Consider the following 15678-nt stretch of genomic DNA (forward strand, 5'->3'; position numbering starts at 1 on the left):
TGCCGAGCATTACAGGTCGTCCTGGGTACAGCCTCTCCCTGGGCCAGTGAACTGGCTCTTCACCAGCCTGCAGCACCTCCACACACTGTGAGGAGGAACTTTTTTCCTAGTTTAATGTATATGTGGAAACACGAAAGGGATTATATTCGGGGAAAATATAAACTGACGATGTAAATGTGAAGGACCCCTCCTACTCCTGGGCCAAAGTTAGGGCTAGTGTTAGACGGACACTGACGGGTGGCCCGACACCATGCTGTTGTCTCCCCCAAAGGGAGTGTCCCCCAAAGGGATTTCAGGCAGAGCTTCCCCACCAGAGACGACAGAAACCGCTAGTGAACATCACTCTCTTCCCCCCTGCTCCCCGAGCCAGGCCACCACCCACACGGGCAGCAGGGCGTCCACCTGGCCCCCACGCAGTCCTGGACAGTTTAGGCACTAAGTGCACTGGGCCGCTCCTATAGCCTGCAGTCCAACAAGGTTCTAAAACTGGGGCTTTGGTTTTGTAACATACAATTCTTTTCCCTTGATGGGTACAGAGTACAACAAAATTAGTCATTTTTATTTAAAAGAAACATTACAAGTAAGTGTGCAAAATTAAATTTCATGATTAAATACACATAAAAGTAACATGCATACTTCACATTGAAATCCACAGACAAAGTTAGCTGATTACATGACAGTAAAAGAACTGGCAAACTGAGAATTTGCTGCTGCAGATTTTAATGTTTGCAACCTGAAATCAAACATAAAATTAAGTTTTAAGGGAATTTAAGAAAATTAAATATATACCTCAAGTACTACTAATAATATAGAGCCCATAACCTATTTTAGTTACCAAACGTTAAAAAAGGTATGTGCCTCTCATTCCCAGAATGTTAGTGCGCAGCTAGTCTTAAAAATGGGGAGAAAAGATGGTGAGAAAGGGAAGTGGAATCGGCCGGCCGAGGCATCCTCTCCAGGCCCACAGAAACCAGGCACTGCTTTGTTGAGACGCCCGTTTCCCTTGGTATCCTCCAAATTAAGTGACGCTTTCTTCTATGACTAAGTTTTAAAGTCTATGCGTTACTCTGTTGCCTACGTGTAACAGGGAAACTCCCTTTGACCCAGAGTTTCACCAGGAGGCCACAGGCACTGCTCACAGGGTGGGCATGGTGCTGCCTCAATTCCAATGGCTCCAAAAAGACGAGGACGCACGACATGCAGCTCTTGAGGGAGACGCCAGACCTATGCCCTCTTTCTTCAGTTTAGATGGGAGAAGGGCTTCCTTCCTCCTTTCCTAAGGCTGCCGGTATGATTGTTCCACTTAAATCTGGTGAGAACCAACACTTACACGTGTGTTCACCTCCCCATTACAGACTTAGTAAAAATGATGAAATCTGTCGCCACAAACAAATTTCACTTTGTCCCTCCTTTTTTCCACGTACCCCCAGTTTGTCCGGAGCCCCAACTGCAGGTGGCCGATGCGGCAGAACCAATGAAGTGAGCGTCACGGCTGAATGAAAGGTGAAGCCAGCAGTTGGGCGTGAGTGTCCACGTGCCCTGAAGATTCTTCCTTTAACACTGGACTTGGGAGGTCTGGCTTTGGAAAACAGACGACAACGTATGGCTTCGCGACAAGGTCCCAGGCCATCCCCCCAGCCCATCACCACCACTCCCAGGAGCTCGAGGGGCCGCTGGGCACCCAGGGCCTGTGGTGCTCGCACTCCTGGTGGAGGGTCACAGCTTGTCGTCGGTCATCTCCAGGAACTGCGCATACACGTCCCGGACGCACTCCCCCTTGGGGTTGAACAGGAACTTGTAGTAGCTGCCGTCCGCACAGATCGCTGGGCAGAGGAGACCGTGTCACTCAGGGTGGAAAGCAAGCAGCCCGCACTGAGCTCACTGCACAGGCTGAGTGGAGGCTGAGCAGCCCCGAGGGATCTGTGGGTGGTGGGGGCACTCGACCGAGAACCCCACTGTTCTGGGGGTTCTGCATCTACTCAGCTAGTGTGGCGATGGGGGAACCCTCTTTGGTCGCCAGTTCCAAGACCAAATGATCTGTCTCACTGACTGCCCGGGAAACCCCGGAGGGCAGGTGGCTGTGCGGACCCTGAGAGGGATGCACAGGACCCCCAGGAGAGAGGAAGGGCCACCAGTGGAGCTGGTGAGGCGCTGACCACACCTGGGGGCCACTCTCCTCTGGAAGGACCACTTACCAATGACAGCATTTGGCTCTGTTCCAAAGGCACAAATGCATGGAGAGCCTGAGGGAACCTGAAACTTGGAAAAACTCCACTTGGAACTGAAGTATTTTGGAAGGAAACTGGCTGATGCCAAACTGTGAGGACAGGAAGCAAAGAAAGTAAGTTACGGTCACATAACAAAGTTAGAGACACAGCTCTCTTTAATGTCGGCTTAGCCTTACTGATTTAAATTCTATTTTTGCTTTTAATTTTTATCTTTCACATGAAAAAACTAAGTTGTTACAAATGGGTTTATTATAAATCCAGAAACCATCAGCACCAGAAGGGGCACAGGGCTCTACTGCCACCAAATTAATTTTCTGAACAGCTAACACAAGGATGATGGTTGGAGTTCAGGACCAAGTTCTACCTCATTGGAAGGTGCCTGGATCCTCATCAGATATTTTCTAAGGAGCTAGTGGAAGGGGAAGTCGGGATGCCACTGTCTTAGCATCAAGTAATCTGCACTGGTTTTCAGAGAATCAAATGAACGACCAAAGAAAAGCATCCCGGCTGTGACTCAGACTGAGTGGGGCAACGCTCAGGCAATGTTCTGTCCTTCTAACTGGAAAACCTACCTTGATTGTTTATTCCTTTTTGGATCTTCAGCTGCAAAAATGTGCACCGTGCCGTGGTCACTGGACACACAGATAAGAGAAGCGTCCTGATTGAAGTTAATGCTGCAGAGAAACCAGACGAAGCTCGGGTCTCATGTGGACGCAGGAGTGAGCCCTGACCTCAACCCCCCATGGTCAGGACAGTCATTTTAAGAACCACCCCTCCTGACCAGCTGACGGGGCTCAGCACAGAACCAGATGGTCAAAGCGAGGGCACAGCCCCTCCTCAAGTGCCAGGGAGAGGGAAAGGGCTCCCTGCAGACCACCCTGCCACCCCAGGGGCCCTGAGGCCACCCAAACATGCCACTTGAAGGAGAAAAACTCCCCTCCAACAACCCAGGCCCTGTAGAGGTGGGCGTCACGCAGGCTGGCTGGAAGGGCCCGAGAGCACACAGATGGGAGAGCGGGCTGCACCAGAGGCCCCAAGGACACTACATCCAGCATCCAGGTACTAGCTGTGTTTTTATCACTCAGGCCCCAGTGCAGCTCCACACCTGCAAAGGCCACAGACACAAAGAACGAAGTCCCACCCAAGCAGGGGTGCAGCCCTGTCAGAGCTACAGACACTGTGGGACATGGTAACAACCACCACAGAAAGAGCAGGTCAACCTCACAGGAGGCTGAAATGACTACAGATGGGCTAACTAGGCCTCCAGTGTTTGCCTGAAGATGCTACTGAAAAATAAGTTGGAGGGGGTTTCCCTGGTGGCACAGTGGTTAAGAATCCACCTGCCAATGCAGGGGCCAGGGGTTCGAGCCCTGGTCTGGGAAGATCCCACATGCTGCAGAGCAACTAAGCCAGTGCACCACAACTACTGAGCCTGTGCTCTAGAGCCCGTGAGCCACAACTACTGAGCCTGTGCCACAACTACTGAAGCCTGCGTGCCTAGAGCCTGTGCTCTGCGACAAGAGAAGCCACCGCAATGAGAAGCCCGTGCACCGCAACGAAGACCCAACACAGCCATAAATAAATAAATTTTTAAAAATAAATAAATAAATAAGTTGGAGGGACAGTGAAGAGATGAAATAAAACAAGCAAATTCTAACAAATGCAGGACAATGGGTTCATGGTAATCATAATATTCTCTCTACTTTTGTGTATATTCCCATAATAAGTAAACAGTTAAATTAGTAATAATAAAACAAGCTAATAAAACAGCCCCTACCAGCAGAGCAGCCCCCGCCCGCCTCGTGGGGGTAGTCCCGACTCTCCTCCGGATCACATAGGGCCCCTTCTCTAGAGTAAAATAACGTGCTTTCTTACCAATAAATATTAGCTGCTTGAGATCCTCTTCGTAGTTCCTGGATTAAATGCCCTGATGAAGTATCAAATATTCGTATAAGGGTCCCCTTTGAAAAACAGTGAAGTGTTTCATTATCAAAGATTCACAACTTTTTAGTTTTCTTCAAATGATTTATATTCACAAACCCATTAACCCATCCGACCCGTTCCCAAACTCACCCACATCATCTAAAACTCAACTTTCCCTCTGTTGTTACCGAGAACAGACTAGAGTCTCTTTAGTCCGACTGCAGCGGGCAGGGGCCGAGAGAGGGTCAGGGAGACCCAGGGCCCAGGCCCACAGGCATGGCCCTCTCGGAGCCCCGTGCACACGCTCCCCTGGCAGAGGCCCCGGGCTGTTTCACACCCTGAGAGCCACCAGTTCACTCACTGTCCAGAGAAATGGCATCTTAATTATAATGCCCACAGCCAGTTAGAAAAACACTAATTCTACTGCCAAACAGATGGGGCACAACCAAATAAAATAACTTTTGGACTCTCTCTGTCAACTATGACTTGCTTCCTGAGAGAAGGTGGCTAAGAGCCTCTCAGGGGTCAGGATCTTCAGGGAAGGGCTGGTTTCCCGGGAGCCTGCACCCTACGGCGGGAGACGCCACTCTGGGGGCACCTCTGTGGGGCAGGGACACCCACTTACTTTCTCAGACGCGGTCGCAATTCTTGTTCCCTGCAGGTTGAGAGCAATGCAGCTCAAGACGCCCTCATGGGCAGGAATGTCCACTGGCGGCTTCTCGGTGCTGGCCAGGTCCACAAGCTGCACGTGGCCCGTGTGCGTGCCCGGGAAGGCCAGGAGTGAGTTGTTACTATTGGGGCATAGGACACAGAGGCCTAAACAGAGACAAGGAAATGCGTCAAGGACTCAGGACCGTCTCAAAGCTTCTGCTTTTCCACAACCATACCTGCTCCCTGCCCTCCAGGTCCCATGAAAAAGTAAGAATAATTCACAGAATCTTTTCCCTGTGAAGGGCAGCAGAGGGCCAAGCAAAGCTCCCTCCCATGAGATGGCTTCACAATTGGAAACATTTGCTGAACTTATTACTGAATAAACTTTATCAAATGTCTGTCTTTTGGGGTGTCAGCCACGAGAATGCAAAATTGTAAAATCTAAAAATGAATCCTTAAAAAATAAATAAAATAAAATAAAATAAAAATGAATCCACTAACAGTAACATAAAAAAACCAAAACTGAAGAATAAATTTAACGACAGATGTAAAAGACACTATAACACATTGCAAAGGAAAACCAAAGACGTGGTGGGTGGAGAGCTGTCCTGTGACCACAGCTTGGAACCTACCTTCACCCACCTACAGAGTAAGTGCAATCACAGTTAAAATCTCTGCAGGCTTTTTTTAAGAAACAGACAACCTGTCACTAAGTTATAAGCAAAGTAAAAGGTCCTAGAATAGCCCCCCAATTTCTTATAAAATAGGAACAACATTAGAGGACTTATACTACCTAATTTCAAGAATTATCTTGAAGTTCCAGGGACTTCCCTGGTGGTGCAGTAGTTAAGAATCCATCTGCCAATGCAGGGGACACGGGTTCGATCCCTGGTCCAGGAAGATCCCACATGCCGCGGAGCAACTAAGCCTGTGCACCACAACTACTGAGCCTGCACTCTAGAGCCTGCGAGCCACAACTACTGAGCCCACATGCCACAACTACTGAAGCCCGCGCGCCTAGAGCCCGTGCTCTGTGACAGAAGAAGCCACCGCAGTGAGAAGCTCATGCACCGCAACGAAGAGTAGCCCCCACTTGACGCAACTAGAGAAAGCCCGTGCGCAGCAATGAAGACCCAACGCAGCCAAAACTAAATAAATACATACATACATAAAAAAAGAATTATCTTGAAGTTCCAGAAATCAAGGTCATCTGATATTGGCATAAGGAGAGAAACACAAGACTACTGGAGCAGAATAAAGAGTCCAGAAGAATCTTACACTTATTTGATTTAAAAAAAAAAAAAAGTATCAAGGTAATTCAATGCAGAAAAAATAGTCTTTTAAACAAATGGTAAATGGACTTCTCTAAGCAAAAAAGAAAAGGCCACAAGCAGAAACATGAAAACTGTTAAAAGAGAAAAGCTCATTGGTTAAAGTAAATATAGAGTAAAAGTAGTAATATCAACCACACACAAAGCTAGTGGGAAGGTTAAAAGACAAAGGTAGTGGGCTTCCCTGGTGGTGTGGTGGTTGGGAGTCCACCTGCCGATGCGGGGGACAAGGGTTTGTGCCCCGGTCCAGGAAGAACCCACATGCCACGGAGTGGCTGGGCCCGTGAGCCATGGCCGATAAGCCTGCGTGTCTGGAGCCTGTGCTCCGCAACGGGAGAGGCCGCAACAGTGAGAGGCCCGCGTACCGCAAAAAAAAAAAAAAAAAGACAAAGGTAGTAAAATCATCTACATCCACAATAAGTAAAGGATACACAAAGCAAAAAGATATAAAACATAATGTCAAAAACAGATCGTGGGTAGAGGGGAGTAAAATGTAGGGTTGTTAAAATGCATTTGAAATTAAGAGACCAGGCCATTTAAAATAATCACATGTATATATACAGATTGCTACATATAAACCTCATAGTAACCACAAACCAAAAATCTATAATAGATACACACACAAAAGAGAAAGGAATCCAAACATAACACTAAAGACAGTCATAAAATCACAAGGGAAGGGATTTTCCTGGTAGCACGGTGGTTAAGAATCCATCTGCCAATGCAGGGGACACAGGTTTGATCCCTGCTCCGGGAAGATCCCACATGCCGTGGAGCAAAACTAAGCCCATGCGCCACAACTACTGAGCTTGCATGCCACAACTACTGAAGCCTGCATGCCTAGAGCCTGTGCTCTGCAATGAGAAGCCCATGCACCGCAATAAAGGGTAGCCCTGCTCGCCACAACTAGATAAAGCCCATGCACAGCAGTGAAGACCCAATGCAGCCAAAAAATAAAAATAAAAAATCACAAGGGACGAGAACAAAAGAAAAAGGAACAAAAAAGACCTACAAAAACAACCCAAAACAATTCATGGCAATAAGTACGTACATATCAATAATTACTTTAAATGTAAATAGACTAAATGCTCCAATCAAAACACAGACAGTGGATATATACACAATGAAATACTACTCAGCCATAAAAAAGGAATGACATCTTGCCATTTGCAGCAACATGGATGACCTAGAGGGTATTTTGCTAAGTGAAATAAGTCAGACAGAGAAAGACAGATAATGTACGTTACCACTTATATATGGAATCTAAAAAATAATTACAATATGACCCAGCAATTGCACTCCAAGAGAAATGAAAAAATACATCCACAAAAAGACCTGCATGTAAACATGTACAGCAGCTTCTATTTATAACAGCCAAAAATCTGGTATGGATCAACAGCTGTGGTATATCTATATGATGGTATATTACTCAGTAATAAAAAGGAGCAAAATAATAGCACACTCACAAAAACATGGAGGAATCTAAAAAATATTAAGCTAAGAGAAAGACACCAAACACATCTGAAAAGGCAAAACCTGAAGGTCAGGCGGGGAAGGGCACAGCCTGGGGAAACTCCTGGGTGACGGGATTGTTCTGCCCTGACTGTGGTGGCAGCTACACAACTGTTTACAATGACTAAAGTTTAACAAATGATACACTTAAAATGAGTTTTATGTAAATTATACCTCAATAAAGCTAGAAGAAAAAACTCCAAAATTTTAAAAGCAAAGTTAACATGATAAAATGAGTAACAAAGTCAGCCACACATAATCCACCAGCCAGAAGAAAAAGGGAAGGAAATGTCTCAGAACTTAATAAAAACATGGATTCCAGGGCTCACCATAGAGCTCCTGAATGGCTGACAGTGAAAAATCCCAAGAGGGACTCCGATGATTCTGGTAAGAGGCAGGATCTTAGAACCACAGCGAGGAAGCGGGGCTGTGACCGCGGGAAGGTTCAGGGGAGAAGGTAGGGACCGAGGTGGGGAGCTTGCATCTCCCAGACCTTTCCCCAGAGCCCCAGATGCCTCAGGACCCACCACTAGGGTGACACGCCTGGAGGAGAGGCACCCAGCATGGGTCTGCGTCCCGCCTGGATCAGACCCAGGAAGCCAGTTTCCACCATCCATCCTCCTCTGGATTCTTACCTTTCGGGTTATAGCAGGTTTCAAAGACGTGCAACTGATGAGGATTGTGTGTGAATGTAAACACCTTGATCATAGAGTCCAAAACAACCACAATTCTGGAAAGAAAAAAACACCATCAGAATTTCTCTCCCCCAAAGTGAAACTCAAACATTTTGTGATTTTTGTTCTTATCATCTGGAAACAGAAACACCGCAAAGAGCAAATACAAGAGGGTCATTCCTGGGATTTCCCTGGTGGTGGCTAAGGCTCCACGCTCCCAATGCAGGGGGCCTGGGTTCAATCCCTGGTCAGGAAACTAGATCCCACATGATGCAACTAGGAGTTCGCATGCTGCAACTGAAGATCCCGCATGCGACCCAGCACAGCCAAATTAATTAATTAATTATTAAAAAAGAGGGTCATTCCTGAACCCAGGCACTGGGCAGCAAGGTCTGTGGAGCAGGTTGGCAGGGAGCCCCTGGGCACGAGGTTGGCACTAGGAATGAGCGCCTCTCACCCGGCTAGAGGAAAGTATAGCCCAAGGGTTGGGAGGGCATTGTCATCAAATATTCTGTCTAGAGTAAGAACCAAGTAGGACACAAAGGCAGAAATTCTATCTTAACACACTTTTAGACACGTCTTGACAATCCAGAAATGTAAGAAAGTGTAATATCCTTGATTTGGCTCCAGGATTTGCATTACTACGAGCCCCTAAATGCTGACATTCCTGGAAGAAACAAGTCTACCTATGAGTGCAGGGATGACAGACCCCTATTCACACTTGTCTGGTTCAGCATCTGTCTTCCCACAGCCAAGTATAACATGTAAATCACACCACAGCCGAGCATAACATGTAAATCACACCAAAATCCAAAGTGATGAAGCTTTGCTCTACCTCCATCAACATACTAGGAAAAACTCCTGTGTTCTCCTAAACCCCAGGAAGGCAACAGCCGAGAAGAGAGAGAGACCTGCTACTTTCAACAGGTGAGATTCAATGACACCTTCTCTGTGAGGAGTTCCTGAATTTTCCTTTACTTTCAGATTGAAACATTTACGAGGCAGCATTTGGACAAGTGTGGGCTAAGAGGGAGGCAATGCAAGGTTCAAAACTCGAGTCCTCAGTCTGTACCTGTCGGGTGGGACGGCTCCCCTGAAGGACTGAGAGCTGGGGGGGCAGGGCTGGCCAGGGGCCAGGTCCATGGAGGTGCACTTCACCCACGCCCACCAACCACTCACCTGTAAGTGATCCTGGGAGGCAAATAAAACTCACTGCCTTCCTTATGTCCTTGGGTCATAAACTACAGTCTCACGTTTTTATATATCGTTTTCCTGAACACTTCTCTTCCTTCAATATAAAATGATTTCAGCCATCTTCAGAGAAAGTGACTGTTCCACCTCTAAAAATGAGACACCAAACCTACCTATCTCGCCGTAATTTGGCAGCCTTGACTTCGGTAGAAAATTCTATTTCAATCACAGTCTTCTTCTTCAGGTCATCCCAGATCATCACTGAAACAGGAAAGAATGTAAGAACATGGTAATGAACAGGCCAGGGGCTGGCTTGCTAAGGCCACTCCTGAAGGGGTCCTCACATCACAAACACCTGACTGGGAGCTGGCGGGGGGTGAGGGGACACGAGGCTCTCCCACTGGCAGGACGGTCCCGCCCCCAGGTCTCAGACCCGCCCCCCTGCCCCCCCCCCACCCTCCTGTTCAGCAACCACACACCTGCGCACACCTCAGGCAGCCAGTCTCTGCCTCTACCCACACAGGCATGCACACAGACATTCAAGCACACTTGAACCTCCTCTCTGCCAAACCTTGCCTAGTTTTTAGGCAAACTTCTCTCCACCTCTCTTTCCTTGGTTCTACTAGACTGAGCCAAAAAGCAAGCCCAGCCACAGGTACCAAGTGCTACAGATAAACCTGGATTAAGAAAAGAAAGGGTCCGGCTGTGCTAGGAGGTCACGCAGGCTGGAGGCAACATGCCAACTGCCAAGCAACTAGCCGACACTGGCTACAAGACCTCCTCCGCCTCCACGATGCCCCTCACTGCTTACGGCGGCTACCGCTGCAGTGCCCGAGCCTATCACTATTTCCAGCGGCGCAGCTCCCAGCGCCAGGCTGCAGAGAACAGAAGACCTCGGGAGTCCCGTAGAGCTGGGGGGCATTTTTCCTTGAGCAGAGAGACCTGAGGCATGCTGTGGAAAGACCTCACCTGCTATCATTTCTGAACCAAGAGTATCAGGGCCTTAATGGTTTTCGAACTCTGCTGGGAAAAAGTGTCCACGTTTTCTCTGGTACAATCAGTTTGGAGAGGCTACTGAATTGTAACAGGAATGGGAGGGTGAGGCACACGTACAGACATTAAATATTTTACCACGTCAAAAAAAAAAAGAAAAGATGGGCTTCCCTGGTGGCGCAGTGGTTGAGAGTCCGCCTGCCGATGCAGGGGACACGGGTTCGTGCCCCGTTCCGGGAGGATCCCACATGCCGTGGAGCAGCTGGGCTCGTGAGCCATGGCCGCTGGGCCTGCGCATCCGGAGCCTGTGCTCCGCAACAGGAGAGGCCAAAACAGTGAGAGGCCCACTTACCGCAAAAAAAAAAAAAAAAAGAAAAAAAAAAAAGAAAGGGTTGTTTCATGGGGAAATCAGACACATAAAAACCAGGGCCAGTGTTCTTCAGCCCTGACTGTTCTCGCTCTGCTTCAAGCTCTGGAATATCTTCTGCTCACACTACAATCCTCCGTCAGGATGGATTAGCAGCTTATGCCCCAAGGGCTGAGACAATTTACAGACAACCCTGGAGGATGAGGAGTGTGTGTCCAGACCTCTTTTCCACTTGAAAAGCTGGGTACAAAGCGTGTGGGGTGAGGGAAATAAGCTCCCTAAATAGTCAGGTTACGGCTGACTGAGAATGGAAGGAAAGAATGTTTCCCCTAAAGGTCCCAACACCATGACCAACAATAGCCCGGTGGAATTCAGGGGTAAGTTTTGCCATAAGGGGTAAGTATCCTAAGTTTCAAATCAAGAGAGAACTGAATACCAGCCTACCAGAACTTCCAAAATTATCAAGTAACATAAGAGGTATTTACTATCAAAGAGGTTATAATTTATAACCACTCAAAACTGAAGCAGAGAATAGTGCTCTTCTTGCTCCTTCCAACACCATCTTTGATAAACTTCTCCCATCGGCTCTTCCTTAAAGGGCACCAACATGTCAGTGAGTAGACAGTTACCTTACTGAAAATAGTATCTTCCCCAAACCAGATGTTCACGACCTTCTGGGCAAAGGACACTCTACTCTTGAACACGAAAGCATCAGTGAACTTCCTCTGGCCCTGCAACCTAACACCAGAAAGCCTACAACTCAACACAAAGGCAAACTGGCCCAAACCGGCCCAAACCAGACAGAAGCCAACAGATAGGGATGTCAAGGGTGTCACAAATACGGGTGAACTCCATTTTCAGAAACATCTGGAAACAGTGTGATGAAGCCCCAGAGGCAGCAGCACAAATTCTCATTCACAAAAGCAAAGTGACCAGACATGATGCCTTCGGTAGTGAGAAAAATCCATGGCCTCTGAGGGCTGTGAGCTGCCTTACTGCAGGAAACCAAAAATTTTAAATGTACTGGGCGGGATTCTGTGTGCCTGTCTCCTGATACAGTTCCTAATAGCAAAAAATATATTTCAAAATTCTGGACTTCCTCCTAAATGGAAAGGGCCTCTCTGCTTCCTGAACAGCACCCTGTCAGGACCCAGTAGGTGACCGTGACAAACCAGTCTCCTCCAGTCCTGTTTTATTCTGTTTTCACAAACCAAAGACACTAGATTCTTTACACTGTAACACCATGCATCTTAATTGATAATTATTAAAATATTAAGCAGTAATTTTGACATTGAAAAAATGTATTTTTAATCTTACAAAAGTTTAAACAGACCAAGTTCTTTTTTAAAAATTGCCCTTAGCACACTACAAAAAGCTTAAATTTTACTCAAAATGTTCAGTTAGAAAATTTCTTTCTTCTAAAAAATTTTTTCCTTCTGCAAAATTTCTGAAACTTTCACTTCTCGGAATTTTTTACTGAGAATAAGATGTTACAGGTGAAAGAGACCCCAGAGATTATCCGGTCCACTGCTCCCTTGGGGGCGGGGAGCAGTGACACCCCCCAACAGTGCCACAGGTGGGCTAGGCTCCTGACTCCTCACCAATGATCAATGAAATTCTTCATATGACAAAGACTGATCCAGCGGCAGAATCTCTGCCCATCCCCAAGGAGCCCAAGTAATTCTTCTTCCTTTTTTAAAAATTTATTTATTTATTTTTGGCTGCATTGGGTCTTCATTGCTGCGTGCAGGCTTTCTCTAGTTGCAGTGAGCGAGGGCTACTCTTCGTTGTGGTATGCGGATTTCTCATTGCGGTGGCTTCTCTTGTTGTGGAGCACGGGCTCTAGGCATGCAGGCTTCAGTAGTTGTGGCTCACGGGCTCTAGAGTGCAGGCTCAGTAGTTGCGGTGCCCGGGCTTAGCTGCTCCGCGGCATGTGGGATCTTCCCAGACCAAGGCTCGAACCCATGTCTCCTGTATTGGCAGGTGGATTCTTAACCACTGTGCCACCAGGGAAGTCCCTCTCCTTTACTTTCAAAGAGCCACACTCTTTACAATGCCATCTCTTTGAACACAGACACACACACATACCAGGAACAACACTCCTCAACCCAGAGCCCAGCTGTTGTCTGTTCTCTGTGTTTCTGTGAGTCAGTGGCTCTCTGCAGGAGAAGCAGCCTCCCCACACCTGGCTTTAAAAGGAACTCACAGCACAGGACATCAACCGCAGAAGAATATCCAGAACAAAATGGGGCGAAGGCCCCCATCCAGCCAACACAACTGAAAAGTACGTGCTCTATGTCCATGGGGACAAGTGACCCTGGTCACACGTTTCTTTTCCCAGGAGCAGCAGAGAAAAGACACTCTCTTTCTGGATGTTTCTTTCCCAGGGACTAGTCCTTCATGTGTCACAGGGCCACCAGGGAAGATCCAATGTAGCCAGAGACACAAAGATACTCTAAAAAGTTCAAGAGAGGACTACACATGAGGTGCATTATTAAATGCAGGATTACTTTACCTTTGTTCGGAGGGTATTTCGGCTTTTTTCCACCACCAACTAAAGCTAAATAGTTGCAGCGAAATAACATTTCAATATGGCCAACTCCTCCTTCTAGAAATTCTGAAATGATAAAAATAAGTCAGTATGTATATTTTACAACAAAAAAAAAGAAAAAAAGTAAAAACGTAACAGTCAGAATTTGATTTTTAATCAGCAATTTGTATCTGCCATCAGAAATGAGAATAGTGACCGGCTAGGAAAATAATTAGCTTCAGACCTCTCAGCATCCTGTCATCATGAACTATATTTTCATGTGTAAACACTAAGAGCCTAAGAAGCCAATGTAGCAAAATGTATGAAATATCTGAGTTCGTATTTTAAGGTGCAGCAAAATTTGTAAGCTCTGAGAAAGTATGCTGTGATGCAAAAGCTGGAATTCCTTTTCACCACTTTAAACACCTCTTCCACTGGAAGTCCGAAATGCTCAAAAACGTTCACAAATTATGTGAAGATGAACATGTCCAGCAGATTTTCAGCTGTGCTCCACGACAGAAGGAAGCCTAACACGCTCTCTCAGGGGAGCAACAGGAAACCCCAGGAGGAGTGTGGGGCTCAGGAAAGCACACTGCACTCTGAATGGTTCCCGTTGCAGCAGGGCCACCCCACCCCATCTCCCCAGCTTCCACTCTGGTCTGTTGTGACCATGAGCTCCTGAGACAGTGAGGGGCAAGCCAGGAAACAAAACCTCTGAAAATCACAAGTTAGCCCAAAAATTGACTCCTACCTGTCCAGTCAGAGCCACCCAAGATGGACTCAAAGTCCATCAGCTTGCTCAAGGGGAAGTTTCAAATTCAAGGCCTAGCAGAAACCCTAGAAAGGACTCTGTGCTTAACATTATCCACAAGGAACACAGCTCTCCTTATAAACAATTTAATGGTCCTGTGACACACAAGCCACCTCAAGTAATTCTGGCTGTAACAGGATGTGGCCACAGCCCAAACTCAAAGGACTACAATGCTTCAGTCCTTAAACCGCTCTCGGCTCAGTGTGTGGCCTCAGACCCATGACCACGCAGGAATCCTTCACCCCACAATGCAGGACATGCCTCCATCACCACAGGCACCACCTGGTTCCCTGGATGCACTCACTAGGCACAGGGAGATTAGCTGCTGGTTAACCTTCAGCCTCGGCCTTTACACTCTTGAAGAGATTAATGGACTCCAACAGAACAAAGCTGAGCAAAACTTGTAATAACCGGCTATTAAACAAATGCTGAGCGCCAGCGGGGGAGAAGACAGTCTCTTCAGCAAACGCTGTTGGGAAAACTAACAAAGAAGAATGAAGTTGACCCTTAACTTGTATCATGTACAAAAGCTAACTCAGGGGACTTCCCTGGTGGTGCTGTGGTTAAGAATCCTCCTGCCAATGGAGAGGACGGATCCCTGGTCCGTCGACGGGTTCGATCCCTGGTCCAGGAAGATCCCACATGCTGTGGAGCAGCTAAGCCCGTGTGCCACAACTACTGAACCTGCGCTCTAGAGCATGCAAGCCACAACTACTGAAGCCCACGTGCTTAGAGCCTGTGCTCTGCAATGAGAAGCCACCGCAATAAGAAGCCCACGCACTGCAATGAAGAGTAGCCCCCGCTCACCGCGCACCTAGAGAAAGCCCACACACAGCAATGAAGACCCAACAGAGCCAAAAATAAATAAATTAATTAAATTACTTAATTTTTTAAAAAAAGCTAACTCAAAATGGGTTAAAGACCTAAATGTAAGATGATCCAAAACTACAAAACTCCTGGAAGAAAACAAAGGCAAAAAGCTTCATGGCACTGGACTTGGCAATGACTTCTTGGACATGACATCAAAAGCGCAGACAACAGGGGCTTCCCTGGTGGCGCAGTGGTTGAGAGTCCACCTGCCGATGCAGGGGACGCGGGTTCGTACCCTGGTCCGGTAGGATCCCACATGCCGCGGAGCGGCTGGGCCCATGAGCCATGGCCGCTGAGCCTGCGTGTCCGGAGCCTGTGCTCCGCAACGGGAGAGGCCACAACAGTGAGAGGCCCGCTCCCCGCCCCCCCCAAAAAAAGCACAGACAACAAAAGCAAAAACAGACTGGGACTTCCCTGGTGGTCCAGTGGTTAACACTCCACGCTCCCAGTGCAGGGGGTCCGGGTTCAATCCCTGGTCAGGGAACTAGATCCTGCATGCCGCAACCAAGAGCCCGCATGCTGCAACTAAATAAAAAATCCTGCATGACACAACTAAAGATCCTGCATGCCGCAACTAAGACCCAGTGCAGGCAAATA

At 47.5% G+C, this 15678-nt stretch overlaps 1 protein-coding gene across 2 annotated transcripts in view; it reads right to left on the bottom strand.

Moving 5' to 3' along the window:
- Window positions 1–1584: 1584 nt before the first annotated feature.
- WDR45B (WD repeat domain 45B) overlaps window positions 1585–15678 on the bottom strand; it is a 28582-nt gene continuing 14488 nt past the window's right edge. The window contains exons 3-10 of one of the 2 annotated variants that reach the window (XM_059998384.2): window positions 13386–13487; window positions 9684–9771; window positions 8281–8375; window positions 4777–4967; window positions 4104–4189; window positions 2801–2902; window positions 2196–2317; window positions 1585–1823 (exon numbers count right to left, since the gene is read on the bottom strand). In XM_059998384.2, coding sequence (XP_059854367.1) covers window positions 1717–1823; window positions 2196–2317; window positions 2801–2902; window positions 4104–4189; window positions 4777–4967; window positions 8281–8375; window positions 9684–9771; window positions 13386–13487 — 893 coding nt within the window. In that variant the 3' untranslated portion in view covers window positions 1585–1716. The remainder of the gene's footprint in view (window positions 1824–2195; window positions 2318–2800; window positions 2903–4103; window positions 4190–4776; window positions 4968–8280; window positions 8376–9683; window positions 9772–13385; window positions 13488–15678) is intronic. The other variant, XM_059998385.2, reaches the window with a different exon arrangement.

This window comes from Delphinus delphis, chromosome 19 (genome assembly GCF_949987515.2).
Source record: "Delphinus delphis chromosome 19, mDelDel1.2, whole genome shotgun sequence".
NCBI lineage: Eukaryota > Metazoa > Chordata > Mammalia > Artiodactyla > Delphinidae > Delphinus > Delphinus delphis.